The sequence below is a fragment of the Phaseolus vulgaris genome, chromosome 3 (assembly GCF_051622355.1).
Source record: "Phaseolus vulgaris cultivar YP4 chromosome 3, ASM5162235v1, whole genome shotgun sequence".
Classification (NCBI taxonomy): domain Eukaryota; kingdom Viridiplantae; phylum Streptophyta; class Magnoliopsida; order Fabales; family Fabaceae; genus Phaseolus; species Phaseolus vulgaris.
This window is the reverse complement of record NC_143500.1, coordinates 54717853-54735455: the sequence shown is the minus strand read 5'-3', so window position 1 is coordinate 54735455 and position 17603 is coordinate 54717853. Positions and strand designations below refer to the sequence as shown.

General features: G+C 30.5%; 2 protein-coding genes and 1 non-coding gene across 4 annotated transcripts; 1 reads left to right on the top strand and 2 right to left on the bottom strand.

Annotated features, from left to right (window-relative positions):
• Positions 1-662: 662 nt before the first annotated feature.
• TRNAT-UGU (transfer RNA threonine (anticodon UGU)) lies at positions 663-734 on the top strand. The gene has a single exon. It is a non-coding gene; the product is annotated as a tRNA-Thr (tRNA).
• Positions 735-2398: 1664 nt separating this feature from the next.
• Positions 2399-6443, bottom strand: LOC137808778 (peptide methionine sulfoxide reductase (Protein of unknown function DUF829, transmembrane 53)). Of its 2 annotated transcripts, none has more exons than XM_068610050.2 (7): positions 5873-6443; positions 4339-4396; positions 4094-4174; positions 3949-3984; positions 3636-3875; positions 3418-3559; positions 2399-3328 (listed from the first exon to the last, which is right to left on the bottom strand). In XM_068610050.2, exons 1-7 carry the CDS (start codon positions 6073-6075, stop codon positions 2841-2843), a joined length of 1248 nt encoding a protein of 415 aa, XP_068466151.2. In that variant the 5' UTR covers positions 6076-6443; the 3' UTR covers positions 2399-2840. The 2 variants fall into 2 exon arrangements, with proteins under 2 accessions (XP_068466151.2, XP_090156050.1); XM_090299924.1 differs by having other exon boundaries at positions 3446-3559; positions 5873-6362.
• A 3862-nt stretch (positions 6444-10305) lies between these two features.
• Positions 10306-12149, bottom strand: LOC137808777 (cyclin-dependent kinase inhibitor 7). Its single transcript, XM_068610049.2, has 4 exons — positions 11615-12149; positions 11402-11454; positions 11153-11317; positions 10306-10991 (listed from the first exon to the last, which is right to left on the bottom strand). The coding sequence occupies exons 1-4, from the start codon at positions 11903-11905 to the stop codon at positions 10925-10927; spliced, it is 576 nt and encodes a 191-aa protein (XP_068466150.1). The 5' UTR covers positions 11906-12149; the 3' UTR covers positions 10306-10924.
• Between the last annotated feature and the right edge of the window lie 5454 nt (positions 12150-17603).

The following is a 17603-nucleotide window of genomic DNA, read 5'->3' as shown; positions in this document are numbered from 1 at the left end:
ATAATCTCTTCTGAATCTACTTTTCCAAAATGTATTATTTCTAATTTTGAATTTTTATTTTTTAAATGAAAAGTATTTTTGGAAATTTGAAACTATGTACGGTGCAGATTAAAAAAATTGGGTGTAGGAAGAGATTGGCAACAATTTGTTGTAGTCTAGGTAAAAATATGATGCCAAAGAAGAAGGTGAATTGATTACCTTAACTCTTGTCAAATAAATGCATGTTATTATGATTTTTATGCACTAATAGATGGAGACAAATCACACCACATTAACATACACTAAGATGCATTTGATGTTCTTTGCTGTTTGCATGGTTTTGTTATCGATGACTTTTTTTAAAAATAGATTATTAATGGAACTACTAGCTAAAATGTGCAAAAATTAAAAAATTCATGAAAAAAGTTAGCCATAAAATTCGTAAACATACAATATTTTGAATTATATGCTTAGAAAAAGGAAATAATAATGTATAGTTGGTGAGATAAAGTATGTGTACTAATAAATTATAAATAATTTTAATCAGAATAAGGAGATTATTTCTTTTTAAACCTTTGTATTATAATATAAAATGATGGATAAAATGAGAAGGATAGGGTGATTAGAATTTTTGAACTAATATTATTTTTTAAATTAAATAGGTGAGTTCTACAATCAAACATGCCCCTATAGCTCAGTGGTAGAGCGTCAGTCTTGTAAACTGAAGGTCTGTAGTTCGATCCTGCATGGGGGCAACTTTTCTAACAGTGTTTTTTAAAATTATATTACATTTTATTTTAACCAAATAAAAAATTATTTTTTACATTTTACTCAAATTTAATAATAATATATTTCTCACGAAGATAAATTTTCAATAATAATATATTAAGGTTATTTCCCATTAATAAATTTAGGTAAAAGTATCCTCATTATTTTTTTTGTCACATATAATTTTTAAAACTTTCAATGATAATATTTTAATGTTATTCCTCTTTCATAAAGAATACTCCATGCATAAAAATAAAATAAAATAAAGAATACTCCATTTAACATAAATTTAAACAAACAAATTTTCAATAAATTTTGTGTATTTTCTAATATAACTAATATTGATCATTTTTAATTATTTTATAAATTATGTTACATTTTATTTTGATAAAATTCAAAAAAATATTTTTAATAATACAATGAAAATTAATAAAAAAAAATTATTTCACTAAATCTATCACCATTAAAAAAAATTATTTATAGCAAGGATAAATTTTTTATTTTTCAATAATAATCTTTCAAGGTTATTTTCCATTCATAAAAATACTTCATTAACATAAACTTGGACAAAAGTATCATAATTTTCAATGATTTTTTTCTGTATATTTTTCAATATAATGCAATATTGATTATTTTCAATTATAGATAAAAGTAGGGATGGATATATTTAACAGTATTTTATAAATTATATTGTATTTTATCTTAATCAAATCAAAATTTATTTTTAATAATACAAAGAAAATTAATAAAATGATTATTTTTTTATATTTTACTAAAATTTATCACATCAATAATCATATTTTTCATAAAGATATATTTTAAAATTTTCCATAATAATATTTTAAGGTCACTCCCCATTAATAAATTTAGACAACAGAATCTTACTTATTTTGTCACAAATAAGTTTTAAAATTTTCAGATGCACCACTAACAAATTTAAACACACAATTTGTCAATAACTTTTACACAAACAATTTTTCAATAACTTTTGTGTAGTTTCTAATATAAGTAATATTAATAATTATTTTTAGCTATAGGTAGAAGTAGAGATGAATGAGTTAGGTTATGTGGAGTTTGTCATCATGGAAAGAAAATTGTTAACTCTATTGGGGTTTTAAATAGAGTTTTTTTAAATTGTTAAATATTTTTTTTTTTTTTTCACTTCTAACTTACAAAAAAATATATATATAACTTCTATAGGTTATTTATCAATGTTAAAATAGATTAAACACAACAAAAGAAGGTTTAATTATATATTCGTTAAATATCAATTTGAAACTATTTATCAATAATAAAAATCAATTTAGAAACTAATAATTTTTTAACGTCTAAAGTAATATCTAATTTAATCAATATAACAACTAATTATTTTTAGTCTCTAAAATTAATTTTTATTTAATAATTTTTTAGTTATGAATATTAACTTCTACAAATTAAGTTATAGATAAACTAATTTTAATCATAAGCTAATTTTAATTTATAAAGAAGTTAGTTTCATTTTTTTTCTTTTTATTTTTCTCTCCAAGAAATTTCTATGGAGGAACTCATTCAAACAGTACTGTTATTCCTCTACTGCTAGCTAATTCAGTAAAATATTCAGTATAGAAGATAGAAGATGAAATTATTGTACTAACAAACAAAACAAAACAAGTATAACAACATTTCTGCACATTGCTAGACATGTCTAATTTACAAGTTTCTTCCACCCTCTAGCAAGAGACCTTTTATTCCCTCAAAAATATATTACGTACATCTATTTACATGCTCTAACTACATATACGTGAATACAATGTTATCTCATTTCATGCAAATGCAATTACCTAATGAAGCCAAGTATCAACCAGAATCTCTTCTTTCTGATACAACACAGTCATGTGTTCATTTCTAAGGGAAATAAGAGATGAAACTCCTTTATTGATCTGACCCCACCAAGGAATTACATGTAGAACCATTTCCACCAGTACACTTCCACAGCCAGACACAACAACAGTCAAGCATTGCATCAAAATCTATCATATCTTCCTGTATTGTCAAGGGAAATTGTTGCTGATGTTTCAAACAAGTTTATCATAAAGTATTTCCTCAGGTCAGATTTATAATCTGGACCGACCAATACGCTTGGTGCCTCTGAAAAGTGAATGCCTAGGAGCTGAAGCACATGACCTTCCATTTAGCCCAGAAAATTTCACATCCCAACCCTCAACATTCTTAGGAACACAAACATCGAAAAGAAACTGGCCAAGGACACTGTGAGCACTGATGCTTGGGAAACTAGGCACACATACAGGCTTTTCTTTCTGTTCATCCTGTGGAGTCCCAGATTCTCTATCACTGTAATGCCCTGCTGAACTAGGCAAAAAGAAGTAGTCAGTTGGTCCAACTGCAACTCTTCTAAGGCTTTTATTTGAATTTATTGCCACCTTCTGCAGGTCACAGATTAAGTCTGATATCTCATCCTGTGTACCATCCATACCAGTTCTTTGTCTTTCAATCATCACTTTCTGTGAATATATTGTAACAGCCTTCTCTAATAAATGGTTCACGGCTATTCTATATTGAATTGGATGGTGTTTGTAATGACCTGAAACAAAATAATAATAATAATGAAATGTTTAGGGTAAACTGGTTCAAGTTACTCACAATGTAGCTGAAAATTAGCCTCAGACGAACCAAGGTGAGAGGAGCTACTGAAATTTACAAGGTTGACATCGCCATTGAGGTTGCGTAGACGTTGGGCGAAATCATAGATATTTTGGTATCGCACAAGGTCATCATTCTCAGAACATAAAAGGAGAAAAGGAGCTCCAAAATTCTAAAGAAAAAATATGAAATCAGAGTTTAATATAATAAAACTAAAAAAGATTCCAAATGGTCAAGATAGAACTTACAACAGAAGAATACAAAGCTTGCCAATGCTCAGCAGCTTGGGATTCAAATCTAGTTAGGTATAACGCATCCAATGCAGAGGTAACAGATTTTGCTGCCCAAGAAACAAGTTTTGATGGTCCAGGCACTTTTGCAATGGAGGGGTGTAATGCAAAGCGGAATCCAAAATCACTTGTAACATCGATTGGACCAGAATCATATATTTGTCCAGAGAGGCAGTTCCTAAGTAGTTGGTAGTTAGGCTGCAAAAAATAAAATCAATAATCAATAATTTCAGAATAAAAAAGCACAAAACATCTACAAAAAGTGCATTACCAAGTTGAGCGCAGTTTCACATCTTCCATCAATAAGCTGCATTTGTACAGAAAGATATTACAATGCGCATTTCTACTTAAAACGGATACAACTTCAAACTATAATATTCTCCAAATGAAACATAAGATTGGATGCCTAAAATTACCTGAAATACTTTATACAGACAGGCTTTGGACCCAGCAGAAAAAGAAGCAAATACCACAGGACATGACCTAGTTCTCAGCTCCTGCATAAAACAAATGAATTTTTGCACTTCGCATCTATGCTATGTCTCAAAGCAAAGAGTACAGACCCAGAGATTTGTAGCATAGCATTATAGAGAGATTTTGAAATTTCCATTTTAGAGCATCAATATAAATCTTAGCATGCTATCCAAATACTAAAACTAACCTCAATTAGTTCATCAAGAACACAAAATGCCAATGGCATGGCAGTTTCATCATGAAAACTGCATGAGAGGAAATGCAAGATATAAAAATTTCATTAGTACCACCAACCAATAAATTGAAGAGTACAAATGAAATAAGGTGGTGGTCTGTGACCAACAAAATGCAAATACAAAATAGTATATCTCAGCAGATATTTAGGAGGCTACAACTTGAGCATGGCAGTTAAGTTTTTGACAGATAGGATTTAAACCCTGTTTAAATTAACTTTTCCATAAGTGCTTAACTTAGAAGAAGAAAATAAAAAGGCAAAATAAACTGCACTTCTCCTATTACGTAAAATCAATTTATGCACTTTGGTTTTTTGAGAAGTTAAACTAGAGAACTTCAATAGAAGTTAAGCGCATAAGATGGTTTTAGCTTATGGGAGAAAGCCGATCATTTTACCTTCTTATCTCCATATGCTTATAGAAAAGTTCATCCAAATAGGGTCTTGGGGTAATACAACACCAAGCCACATACAAATGCATTTAATATATTGTAACTGATATTGAAATCTCATTAATCTAACAGGAAGTAGAACTTCCCTTTTCCTTTTCCAATGCTTAAAAACTAATAGAATTTAGAACTTTGTCACAAAACACTTCGAGCAGAAGTAAAAGCTTCCCAACACATGTAAGATGTAGAGTACATATATTCTCCATAAGTTTCCAATATTTCCCAATGCATCAAGAAGAAAGCGCAAACCTTCCTAATAGGATGCAGATAAATCCTTAGCTGCCTGATACGATCCAACATTAAATTATGGTATGACTTAAGTGAGTAAACCATAATAATTAAACCTATCCAACCCACCCATATTCTTAAGTTTTTCACGAGTCTGTGTAAGCTAGCCAGTAGCCATATATTCCCTCCAACCAGTACTGGGATCTGATTAACACATGGTCCCCTCTGGGGTCTGATTGAAGTTGACAAAGAAAACCAAAAAGTTTCCAACAACCATATATAAACTTCATAAATATTTGCACTCTTAATTCTTCACCAGTTGGAGACAAATAACTAATGGAAGGTGCAAACCTAATATTAAGGCGCCAGCCAATCAATCGAATGTGACATTAAACAGCATTCTGCTACTTTCACATGCAAAGCATTTTCTAAGCCAAACTTCTGCTTCAATTATAATTGCACATGGTTAGGCAAACGTGACATGCAACATGGCGCATGCCTGTTTGCCTCCTCACCGAAAAATGAAAAAAAGAAACTATTCTGTCCCAAATGCACAACACAATAAAGTGACACCAGGATTAAGAAATAGTGTCAGAAAGCTCTGATTTTTACAACAATTCACCCTCATCTAAAACCTAGCTCTCCAATTTCATTAAATTGCTGACCCACTAATTCCATCTGATTGATCAAAGCAATTCTCAAGCAACAAACAAAATGGAGAGAAAAATACAATGGTCTAGAAGCTATCATAAATGAAACCACGACGTTTAAAAGCTAAAAAAAAAGGAAAATCCAAAATCAGAAAAACTTACGCTGAGAGATAATTGGCAGAACAAACAAGGGAATTCCACCCGAAAGAGGAACACAGATCAACGAATTCTCGTAACAGGGTCTGTGGAACAGAAACCCAAGCGAAGATTACCACGATTCCTCTGAAACCAGAATCCTCTTTTTTTCCCCAGTAGATGTTACCGCCTCTGACGGCGAAACCACCGCCACCCTCAGCTCCACGCATAGCTCGGAGACGACCCAGTAAGCAGAGGGAGTAAATTTGGCAGCTTTGCAGGTGGCAAGAGTGAAGGGTGGTGTTTTTTGTTGAGTGTTGGTTCGATTAGTTAATGGGTGGGTGATGGTGAACGATGGCGGATATGGTGGTAGGTTTTTGTCGTGGGTAAAATTTGGAACAGGAATTCACGGTCATGAATGGTTCAATTCGATCTTGGTTGCATTATTCAGTAAGAAATGCCAAATCTTTGAGAGGCCCACATCATCAGGGATACAGATTTGCTTTCCGCGTCACCCTTTTGAACAACACCCAGTTGTTTTTATGCGTCGCGTTTTACCTTTCTTGCGTGTTTCGTTAAAACGTGACTCTCCTATGCTAATTTTTTCTTGTACTTGGTAAACATAAAAACATTTATTTGTGTAAACAAATAAAGATTGAATAGAAAACTTTGTGAGAATCTTACGCAGAGAAACAGATGAAAAGAATAGCAATTAGAATAACCTTGGAAGAGAAAAACCAAAACAGTACACATATGCATCAACAAAAGAGAAAATGATTCAGAAGTTTCCTAAATTAATATTTACATTTTAATAAATCTTAACATAAAATAAATTATTTGTATTACCATTATCATGAATTACTATTAATAAAAATATTATTATTAATATTACTTGTTTAATTAAATACTTTTCTAAATTATTATTTTTACCTTTTTCTATATTATTTTTCTTACTAAATTTACTTTTAGAAATTACTATTCTTTAATTTCTTTCCTAAAATATTTTCATCCAATATAATTACGTTTCTCATTTTTAATTTAAAAACATTTTTATATTTCTACAGTGCTATTAAGTTTTTATTTTATTAAATTATTTATTTTTTAATTTATACTTTTCTTAGTTTTTTCTCTCTTTATTGTTTTTAAATGAAAAAGAAAATAAATTAAAAATCCAGTTCAGAATTGAATTCTGACTAGTATTCCAACCACTCAACAAATTCTTCACTAAGAGGAATATCCGAAGAATCTACGTAAGGGTGGTGGTGACATGTCATGCCATCTTTTTATACTTTATGAAATGGTTAGTATAAGAGAATAAGAGACAAAAAGCTTTGATATCTCATAAATTTTATCAAGATTACCCAGTAAAAACATACACTTCAAAAACCAATAAAATAATATTTTAATTATATTTAATTTTTTAATTTTAAATATTATAATATTATTATAATGTATTGTTAAGTGTATTTTTTACTGTGTCAAAGAAATATTTTCCTTCTTTTATATATGCATCCACTTACAATGCTATGGAACTTCCATTCTTTTTAGATGATATATAAGTTGCTAATTAGGAAGGTCATTTTCTAGTGTTAGAATAGCAACTAAATGTACTACAAATGCTTGTGGAAAAGTATAGAAAAACTAAAACAATTTACACTCATTTCTTTTATTCCCTTCATATACAAAGAATAAGTTTGTTAACAAGATCACAAAAACAAATAATCATCAGAGTCTTAATAAATAAAAAAATATCAATATACAACATGCAACACAATCACAAAAAATATACATTCATACTTCTAGGTTGAAGTTATAATTTTTTTGTTAGAAACATATTTTATATATATAAACAAAGGTTAGAAATATATATTAAATAGGAGTATATAAGATAGAAATATGTGTTAAAAATAATAATCTATGATCGAAACTGTTTTAAAAAGTCTAAGAATGCATGATGGATACCTCAAGGATTATGTGTGTTTGGAAAAGAGAATAACTTCACTAAACTAAAAAAAGGGTGAACTAGTTTTGAAAACTTTTTTTAAAATCTTTTCAAAAGTTGAAAATATAGTACTTATAAGTGAAATCAAATTTGATTCAAGAATTTGGTGCAGCAAAACTAAAACAAGATAAACAAGAAAAGAAAGTAAAAAAATATTATTATTGGTTCAAAAATTCTCATCATCTAATAATGTCACATTGAGAATATTTAAAAGATGAAGATATAGTTCCATCAAAAAATTGATTTTATCCTAACTCTTTTTCATTTAGATTGTCAACCTAACTTTATAGAAGTGATTTCTTAAAAGTTGATAGCATATCATATAAATAAGTTAGATTGGACTCTTGTAGTCTTTGGTGTAATTATTTTTATCATTTTCTTATCTTATATGCTTTGAGTTGTAGTCACTTTCATTTATATAGTATATTGTTTATTTTATATAAAAAAAAAATCTCATTTGACCTATTAGTTTATTTAAAGTTAAGTCCGTTATATATAAATTCTTTAAAATAAAGTTGAAGAGGCAAGTATCACTTGATTAAACCTAAAAAAAAACTTATGAAAAATAATTGGTTAGCTTTGGGTTTTGAATTTTTTAAAGAACCAATCTTATTTAAGCAAAGCCGATTTCAGCTTGGTTTCCACTTCTAGTTGTCGTGCTCATAAAATATTTAAAATCGTAATTATGATTACTGAAAGTATTCGTTTAGAATTAAAAAAATTACTTAAATTTTATTCAATATGTTAACTATGTTAAAGTATGTACTAAATGGACTTTTAATTTTATACATCCATAATAAAATGTTAAATTAGTTTATTATATTTTTTTTATAATAATTTTGTGGTCGTTTCGAAAATAAAATAAGAATCGAAAAATTATATTAAATTATATTTTTGTCAAAGATTACAAAATTTCTAGACATGGTCGTACCTATATAAATTTGTCAACGCTTTTGTTAATATTTGATGTTAAATTAATAAATAAATTAGAGTGAAACAATTAAAATAGTAGGAGATGAAATTAAAATCAAAGTAAATAATTATAAGAGGAGAAAAATAAATTACTTTTTATTTAGTATTTTGTAATCCTCTTAACTGCCGCAAAATGAAGTAAACACATGAAAATGAGAGAGCGGTAATATTTGTCTAACAACATTCCATTACGCTGCTCAGATCCTCCTTCTTATTTATTATTCTTCACACTCTCTTACGCCTTTAATCTTCTAAATATTTTTTTTAATAAAATAACAATCTCCTATTCTTAAAAAAACACTATAAATAAATTTTGAAATCCATAACATCCCGCGCAATTTATGGAAATTTCATTTTTATTTTTGAATAAATAATTCCATTTACTTTTTTCATTGAGGGTATAATTCACTGTTTAAATATTAAAAACAAGCATTGTATACGGGCATAAAAATTAAATCATACATTCAAAGCACATAAAAATCATCCCGTAAACAGCGTATTGATAAAATAATGGCAATCAATGTGAAGAATAAGAATAAAAAAAGTAAATAAATTAGTGAGATAATATTTTCATTAAAGTTAGTAGAAAAAAAAATATTGAAGATGTAAAGTTGTGAAGGTAGTGGATTAAATATATAGTAGCTGAGGTGAGAAATAATAATAAAATTGATTAAAGTTAAAAATGGGTGCAGATCCGAAGCAAAAATAGGAATGCAGCAGAGCACATGGAAGTGTTGTAGTTTCATCATTTATCTTATATCGATATTTGGTTCATCATATGGAAAAAGGAAAATGGAATGTGGAAGGCTGGAAAGTGCACATTTGGATCCATGATGACATGGATGAGGGTGGACACGTGTGTAATCATCACATTCTACATGGCACCTATGGACAATGCTTCTACTCCTCTCTCTCTCTCTCTCACTCACTCATTCATAACGAATATTATGTCACATCAACAACAACCGTTAAGCAGCAATAAGTAAAACAGATAACCAAAAACCGATATATTACTACATTATGACTTCACTTTCAATTAACCTCACCACTTTTGATCTCTTTTAAACCATGAACATACATATTTAGCAACTTCAATAATTCAAGATGGCAAGGAGAAGCATAAATTTAGACATGTAGGGTAGGTGCAAAGGATTTGTAGAGTGATTAGTCCCTTTTTGTGTGTATTAAATGGTGTAGGTTGTGGGTTGGGTGGTGATTGTAAGTGGTGTTGGTAATGCTAAGCATATACCTTGGAATTCAATCATGAAGCCGCGTATGAGATGTACAAGGCTTTAACTAATTGGTGTGTGCAGTCATTTCTTAGGAAGCAGGCAGACATGGTCCCCACAAAGAATAGGGGAATCATCATGGCTCGGGATGGAGAGGATATTCCAAATGACCTAAAAGAAAAAAGAATGCAAACACATGAAAAAGGCAATTGAAGCTACGGAAAGCTGAAAAGGAAACATGCAGGCAAGGGGGGAAGGAAGGTCCAACAAAACATACTTTTCACAGAAAAGAAAATTACCAGATAACAATTAATGTTCTATCCATTAATTCTTCTAATAATGAATAATTGAAAGCCGTGAGAATTAGCTGAACCCCTTATTGTACTGGAAACACTGAAAGAGACACTCTCAATTACAATACCAAATTCTAGATCACCCATTCAATGCGGGAATTTTTGTGTTCTAATTGTTCTATATATTTCCCTCAAAACCCAATAATTTATTTATTTTTTCATCACCTCACCAAGAAGGTTCTACACTTGTCCTACTTCTATCTGAGTGCCAAGTTGCAGAAAAGCCAGCTTGTTGCTTGTTGCATCCATCAAAAGAGAAAGAGAAAAGAGAAAGCAGTTAGCTATACAAAAACCAAGCCATCACTACCAGCACTATCACCGTCTCTCCAGAGCAACCAGAAGTCGCACGCTCGTTTTCGTTTTACCTTCTGTCAGTTTAGCTTCGTCACCAGTGTCTATTAGCCAGCACGATAAACTCACCCTCTCTTCTCCCCTTAACCATCAACCTCTCTCTCTAAATTTAAAATAACGCACTCTTTCTCTCTCTCTCTCTCTCTCTCTCTCTCTCTCTCATTCAAAGCATTCAATGTAAACGAACCCACTGGTAGCGACCCTCCAACGGCATATCTCTAACAATATCAAAGTTGTACCTGCATACAAGGAAAAGTTATTAGTTAGTTAGGGTTCGATTCTGGCTCCGCTAGAGTGTAAGCACGCTCACATTCCATATCATGTGTCGCACAAAAAACAAAAAAACAAAAAACAACGCTTAGCTTGTAGCCATCATCAGCTTTACAATACCACTACTTACTTCTCCACGAATCGCTTTTGCTCGTACTTTTCCGCCATTACAAAAAACTCTTCGATCTCCGCCTTCGGCGGCTCCTTCACTCTCCGTTTCTCGTTCACCTCCGCCGAAGACTTCGCCGGAAACATCGTCGATTCTTCCGAGTCTCCACAAAACTCACTCAACAAGCTGAACAGCCAATAACGAATAAATAAATGACGCGGCGTGGCAACATTTCGTTAGAAAATTGATCGCGAATGTATGGAATAAAACCTGGACGATTTGAAATTGCGGTTGGCTGAATCTACCGTTTCGAAACCCTTCGCCTGCATTAACCAGCGAATATCAATAAATAGATATAAAAAATTTAAATAGGTTAATTTAAACACAGTGAAAATAAACCGCAAGAACTGTCTGGCATCGACGCAAATCGGAAAACCACAAAAATGCAGAACTCGTAACAAGTCAGAATTTGAAGAACCAAACCTGCAGATCCAACGGCGCGGTGTGGAGCTCCTTAACGTGGTTGGAGCTACAGCAGGAGCGATCAGAGCAGAGTTCACCGGAAACCACGGTGCCGGCGGAATTGACAGAAGGTTCCGGTGACACGGTAGTGTCGGGAAAGCAGTGGCGCGTGTCGGTAGAGCGTAACTGGAAGGAAGCGGAATTAGCAGTAGCAGTGGCGGCGGTTTTGCGTTTCTTTGAAACGATTGGTTCAGTTGAAGAAGCTTCCTCCATAGGCACAATTGTGAGAACGCATCGTTTACACTCACTCATTTTTCTCTTGATCCTCTCTTTCTATTTCGAGATGGGCTAGTCCTAGAGAGGGAAGTGGAGGGAGCTTAAAAAGAGGCTGATCGCAGAGGAATATTTACTGAGCCTACTCATTCCATCCATCCACGGTTCAGATTTCATTTATTCATCAACGGTGGTCCCTTCTGTCTCCCTCTCGCTACACTACCCGCTAAACGACATCGTTACGATCATTGCTACCCTTTTAGCCTCTTCGGTTACGCCCCAAAAACTCTTCTAACCTTCGCTTTAAATATTTTTGGACTTTTATGAGCAAAAAAAACTTTACTCCCTAATCTATTTCAAAAGGAAATTTATTTTAAATTAAAAAATTAAAAACAATCATTTCTAAAATAGATTGAAATTATTGAAATAAAGAATATTTTTCAGGTATTTTGTGGGGCCCAAGTTGGCCAAATATCACACCATAAAAATGTGAACCTGTTCCTATGCTCATTTGCAACACCCCATGTGAATACACCTTTACTAAGTAAAATTTTTGTTTCAGCTTTTTCTTTCTATTTTAAATATTTTCACTTTTTTACATACAGAAATTGTATAACAAATTACTTTCTTAGAATTTAAAATTGTTTCGTTTTTTCTAAATATAACCAATTCTTCTCCAAAAAGGTTACGTTTTAATTTCTTGTTTCTTTAAATTAATTTTTTATCAAGTATTTATAGAAAATTTATTCTAATAAAAACTATTCACCGTTTAAGCATTGCAGATTTTTAACAAAATGATGAGATTCCACAACAAAATCTTTTTAAAAAATATCTTCAATTTAAACATATAAAAAAATATTCATACTTTTTTATTCCCACCCGGAATAACAATATTCCTGCAGCATGTAAAACTGAAAGCATTTGATAACTAACAACTTGTTTGTTGTAACCGTACTTTCAAGAATTTTTCTACTTGTTTTCAAATATTATCATAAAACTTTTATAATATTTTATATTTAAAATTTTCTCGTAGAAAATTTGTATTAATAATTTTTTTACTGTATCAATGCATGTTGAAATGACAAAAATACCACATAAGCATGAAAAGATTAATACAGTGGTGAATAATGCTCTAATTTACTACAGTGATAAATAAATTTTATTGAATTTCAAATTCGGTATTCCGTTTCAAAATAGTTAATTTTATTGAATTTTATTGAAATTTTATATACCATTAACGTTTGGAATCTTAAGCTTTAAGAAGAAGTAACTTATTATCTTGATAATTAATTAATTACAACCAAAGGAAGTGAGTGTAGTTAATAAGATATTTATGTATTAAAAAGTGAGAGGGAAAAAAAGTGTAAACGAGAAGCTAAATCGTTTCGAATTAATGAAATATTTTAACATGATTTATTATTATATATATGTTACTAAACATAACCCACTATATATTACATTTTCTCACAATTTTATGAAAAATGATACATTATTAATTATAAAACTTAATAATCGAATTTTTTATTTTATATGGTTTCTATATTTTTTAAACGTGATAATTTCCTATTAATAATTTTAATATTCTAACATACAAAAGTAAGATAATATCTTCCGCAAAAGGATAAATTCATACATATAGTAATTAACTCTTTTTGTACAGAACATAGATAGTACTTATTAAATAATTTTATTAGCTAATAATTACACAATAAGTAGAAAGTGATAAGTTACAGTATTGTATTAAATACTATAACTCGACATTTAAATAATTTTAGATTTTATTAGATATATATTTAATGTTATTATAAATTAAACCTTTAATTTTACAATCATCTGTTACATTTTATTTTCTCACCACAATCATATTTATTTCATTAATTATATTGTGTAAAAGACTTCAAGATATTATTTTTTAACAATGAAAAAAAATTGCATTTCAAATATTCTTTTGAAGGTGTTTCAAAAATATAAAATAGATCAGTTCCACCAACTCAAAAATATCTCATTCCAGTATATTTTAAATGCTTTTTCCCACCTTATACTTTGATTATATGTGTAAATTTTTATGTTAATATATAAATTATCTTAATAAATATTTTTTTGGTAATTTTCACATTGATTATGTTCTTGATTGCATGATATATATCATTATTAATTTTTTTACAAAAATAGTATACTTCATTTTTGTCTCTCGTAGACATTCTTTTAACTATGAAGGAATTGAAAGGATGTTGGAAGCTTGGAACAAAAAGATAATTTAACAAACAAATCAAATTATCTGATTTTATTATTTTAGATATTAATGTGTGTATTAGTTTTAAATTTAATATATCTTTTAACATATATTTATTTATATAAATTATTCTTTTCGTTTTTAAATTTAAAAATTAACATAGTTTGAAGCAACCCTTATAATAGTTTTACATAAATGAAATACCTTTTTAGAAAGTAAAATGTGTACACTAAAAAAATAGATCCATTTTATATATAGTTATTTATATGTACATAGACAAGTTAATCCACTTATGTATTAACATGTTAGTGATAGCATTGATTAAATAATGTTGGAATATTTGGGGCAAAAAGTTCCCAACTATATTAGTCATTCCTTGATGATGATTGTTAGAGAAAAGAAAAAGGGGTGCAAAAATGGTTACAATTGAGGGAATGACTAAACATGCAAACTCTAATTTTGTAAGCAAGAGTGAAGTTAGAGGGTGAAGCATTATTGGTGAAATGAAAATAAAAGAGAAAAGAAAATGTGGTTTGATGAAAGAAAAGAAGAGAAAGTAGTGTGGTAATGATTAAATTGTAAGGTTATTGTTTAGAGAGAGTAGATGTTGGATATAGTGGGAACAATAGATGGAGTTTCCTTCCAATGAAAGGGAATTAAGATAGGTGGATACCATCACTCATCCGCATTATACCTTCTTCTACTGTCCAATGAAATCAAGGACTTCAATCTAACACCATCATAAGGGTTAACTCATATTTATTACAACCGTACTATATTTGGTTTCTTTTCTGCAATGCAAATATCAAGATGGTAAGAAAATTATAACTCATTCTGTCTTTTTGGTTTAGATTAAAAAATACATTTGTAGAAGTAATAAACAGAGAAAATATCAAGAATTTTTACTGTGAGAATTCTCAACTTGAAAACTGAAACTCACATACTTAATCTAGAGGATTTAATCTAGAAAATATCTTCATCATAGAAATATGATTACAATATTTGTTTTTCTCGCTTGAAGATACCACTTAATCTCAAGTCAACTCCATAAAACCGGCTCATGAGGATGAGGTTTGCATTCACTTATATACAATGAAAGGCGGCTCTAATCTCTAGTTGATGTGAGATCCCCAACACACCCCCCTCACGCCGAGACTGCCAACTCGTGCGTAGGACTATATATTATGGGTGATTCGATAGCGGCCCAATAGCGGGTGGCACGATAGGCCCAACAAATACTCGCTAGGATAGGCTCGAAATGGCTTTAAGCCTAACTCAACCCCATAAAAACGGCTCATAGGGTTGAGGTTTGCACACACTTATATACAATGAAAGACTCTAATCTCTAGTCGATGTGAAATCCCCAACAATCTATTATCTCATTTCTCTATATGTTGTTTTTCTTTCTTGTTTTCATTTATCTTCCTTGCAAGTGTCTATTTTGTATCTACAACAAAGAGGGAGAATTAATTGTGATTTTCTTAACAAGATGAAAACTATGAAAACTATAAGGTGGTGTGGTATTATAGAGGATTTGAAGAGCAATGAGGAGAGTTGGGACTTTGTGGTTTTGTACTTGCAATGCATGAATGAGACCATTCTAAAGTAGGTGAAGGTGTAAGAGGGCCAATCACAGAAAATGCCGAAACCCGCAAACCACGCTGCTGAATGCCTGCCAACACACTTCCACTGTTTAGGACAAAAGGGCAAAAAAAGTGTTAAAACAAACAGACAAACCATGATTCCACAATCCACACACCTATTCTAACGCCAATAACATCTATCAAAACATTCTAAAGGCCACACCAAAACAAACCAACTTCTTTTTCACTTTTACTTCAATCTTCTCTGTGTGGGTGAAAATTCATTATCATCTCTATAGTAAGTATCTTTATAATAATTGTTTTATGGCCTAAGTGCCATGAGTAGTTGGTCTGACGACAATGGTTCAGCAGATCCAAAAATGCATTTTTTACAGTTTAGGATGAATGAGGAAAGCAAAGAGGTTAATTGGATATGATATTACGTGTGGATTATATTTATCGAGTAATTATGGAAACAAATAAATAAGAAGATTTTTAAGAATGGACGTTGTTGATTTTGGCTTAATTCAAGTCTCACATCGGTGGGTTCATTATTTGGGAAAGAGGTTTGAGGGTTATAAATTAAACTCCCCTCCTTCATTGTTATATATCCCAATTTGTAATATCTTCTCCCATAATAATAAGTGAGTTGTTTTTGTTGTGCTTGGAGATTAGGCTAAATTGGTCGAACTCTTGTCGGGTAGTTCTGTTAGGGTTCTGTTTTAGTGGGAAAATTACCCGTTTTTTCCAACATAAACTATATCGAATGCACGTTTAGCATGTTTTTCTTACTTTGATTGGTGTCTAAAATCTTTAATTGTTTTGTTCTATATTTAGCGATTATGGTACTTGATAATTTATCGTTCCTTGTGAGATCGATATTCGTTCTTAGGAACAATTATTACTTCTGACAAACGCACAATATACTTGCTGAAAAAAAGTTATCAGTACAATTGGGGTGACCAAGATTTTTTAATGTTAGAAGTGGTATTTTTTTTTTTGTATCCTTATGTATAGGGTTGACGCTGTGGCTTTTGTGCTGCATAATCTCTTTCAAACTATCAAAGTAAATTTGAAGTTAGAAAACATATTTTTTATAAAGATTGAGGTATTCATTATTTATTTATTTTGATGGATAAAAAAAAGTTAGAAGCAGTTGAATAAGAAAAAAAGTAGTGGCATGAGAGTTACGTAAAATGAATAAGAGTGAATGAGTGTTAAAGTGGATGTAATGTGGGAGAATATTTATGGCATTACCCGATTGACATAAATAGTATAGATGGCACTAAAGGTATTTCGTACACGCCTACGATGACCGTGTCTGAACAATCTGATGCAACATTTTTTCACTCAGGAATTACTCATGCACAACTACTCACTGCTGTTAAGTTTTCTCCTTTTTCAGTGCATAAGGTTACTATCACTCACTTCACCAATGCTAACAACTTATTCTTAAATTTCAATCTGCCCCATTTAATTTAAACTACCTTCTCCACTCTTTCGCTTTTAACACTCAAAAAAACACAAATAACCAAAATCTGATACTGTAAATAACCAAAATATATTAATAATAGTTCATAATTAATTAATACTCTGCATTTCTTTCCCTTCCAGTGTACGGATTAGTTACACTACTATTATTGTACATTTAAGAAGTCATTTGATATTTACTATGGGTGGCGCAAAAACAAATGAAGGGCTACTCTAACTTCATATCTTCTTCTCTCACTTTCATAGATTTTCGTATTTTCTAAAATGCTCCTCTGTAAGATTCTGGATTACATGGAAGTCATTTTTCAAATTTGTAATTAGCTTCCAGATTATATAATTCGAAAGTCTTTTTTCATATGCATGATTACTTTCTGGATTACATAATTCAGAAGTTTTTTTTAACTTCCGAATTATGTAATCCGGAAGTCTT

What these genes read in the sequence shown, in the direction of transcription:
- LOC137808777 (XM_068610049.2), bottom strand. Translation starts at nt 11,905, where the DNA reads ATGAGTGAGTGTAAACGATGCGTTCTCACAATTGTGCCTATGGAGGAA. An exon ending in CCGCGCCGTTGGATCTGCAG is followed by an intron (nt 11,455 to 11,614) that starts GTTTGGTTCTTC and finishes TGGTTAATGCAG; the next exon opens with GCGAAGGGTTTCGAAACGGT. An exon ending in CAAAAGCGATTCGTGGAGAA is followed by an intron (nt 10,992 to 11,152) that starts GTAAGTAGTGGT and finishes CCTTGTATGCAG; the next exon opens with GTACAACTTTGATATTGTTA.
- LOC137808778 (XM_068610050.2), bottom strand. Translation starts at nt 6,075, where the DNA reads ATGCGTGGAGCTGAGGGTGGCGGTGGTTTCGCCGTCAGAGGCGGTAAC. An exon ending in TTCTTGATGAACTAATTGAG is followed by an intron (nt 4,175 to 4,338) that starts GTTAGTTTTAGT and finishes TGTTTTATGCAG; the next exon opens with GAGCTGAGAACTAGGTCATG. An exon ending in GTGAAACTGCGCTCAACTTG is followed by an intron (nt 3,876 to 3,948) that starts GTAATGCACTTT and finishes TATTTTTTGCAG; the next exon opens with CCTAACTACCAACTACTTAG.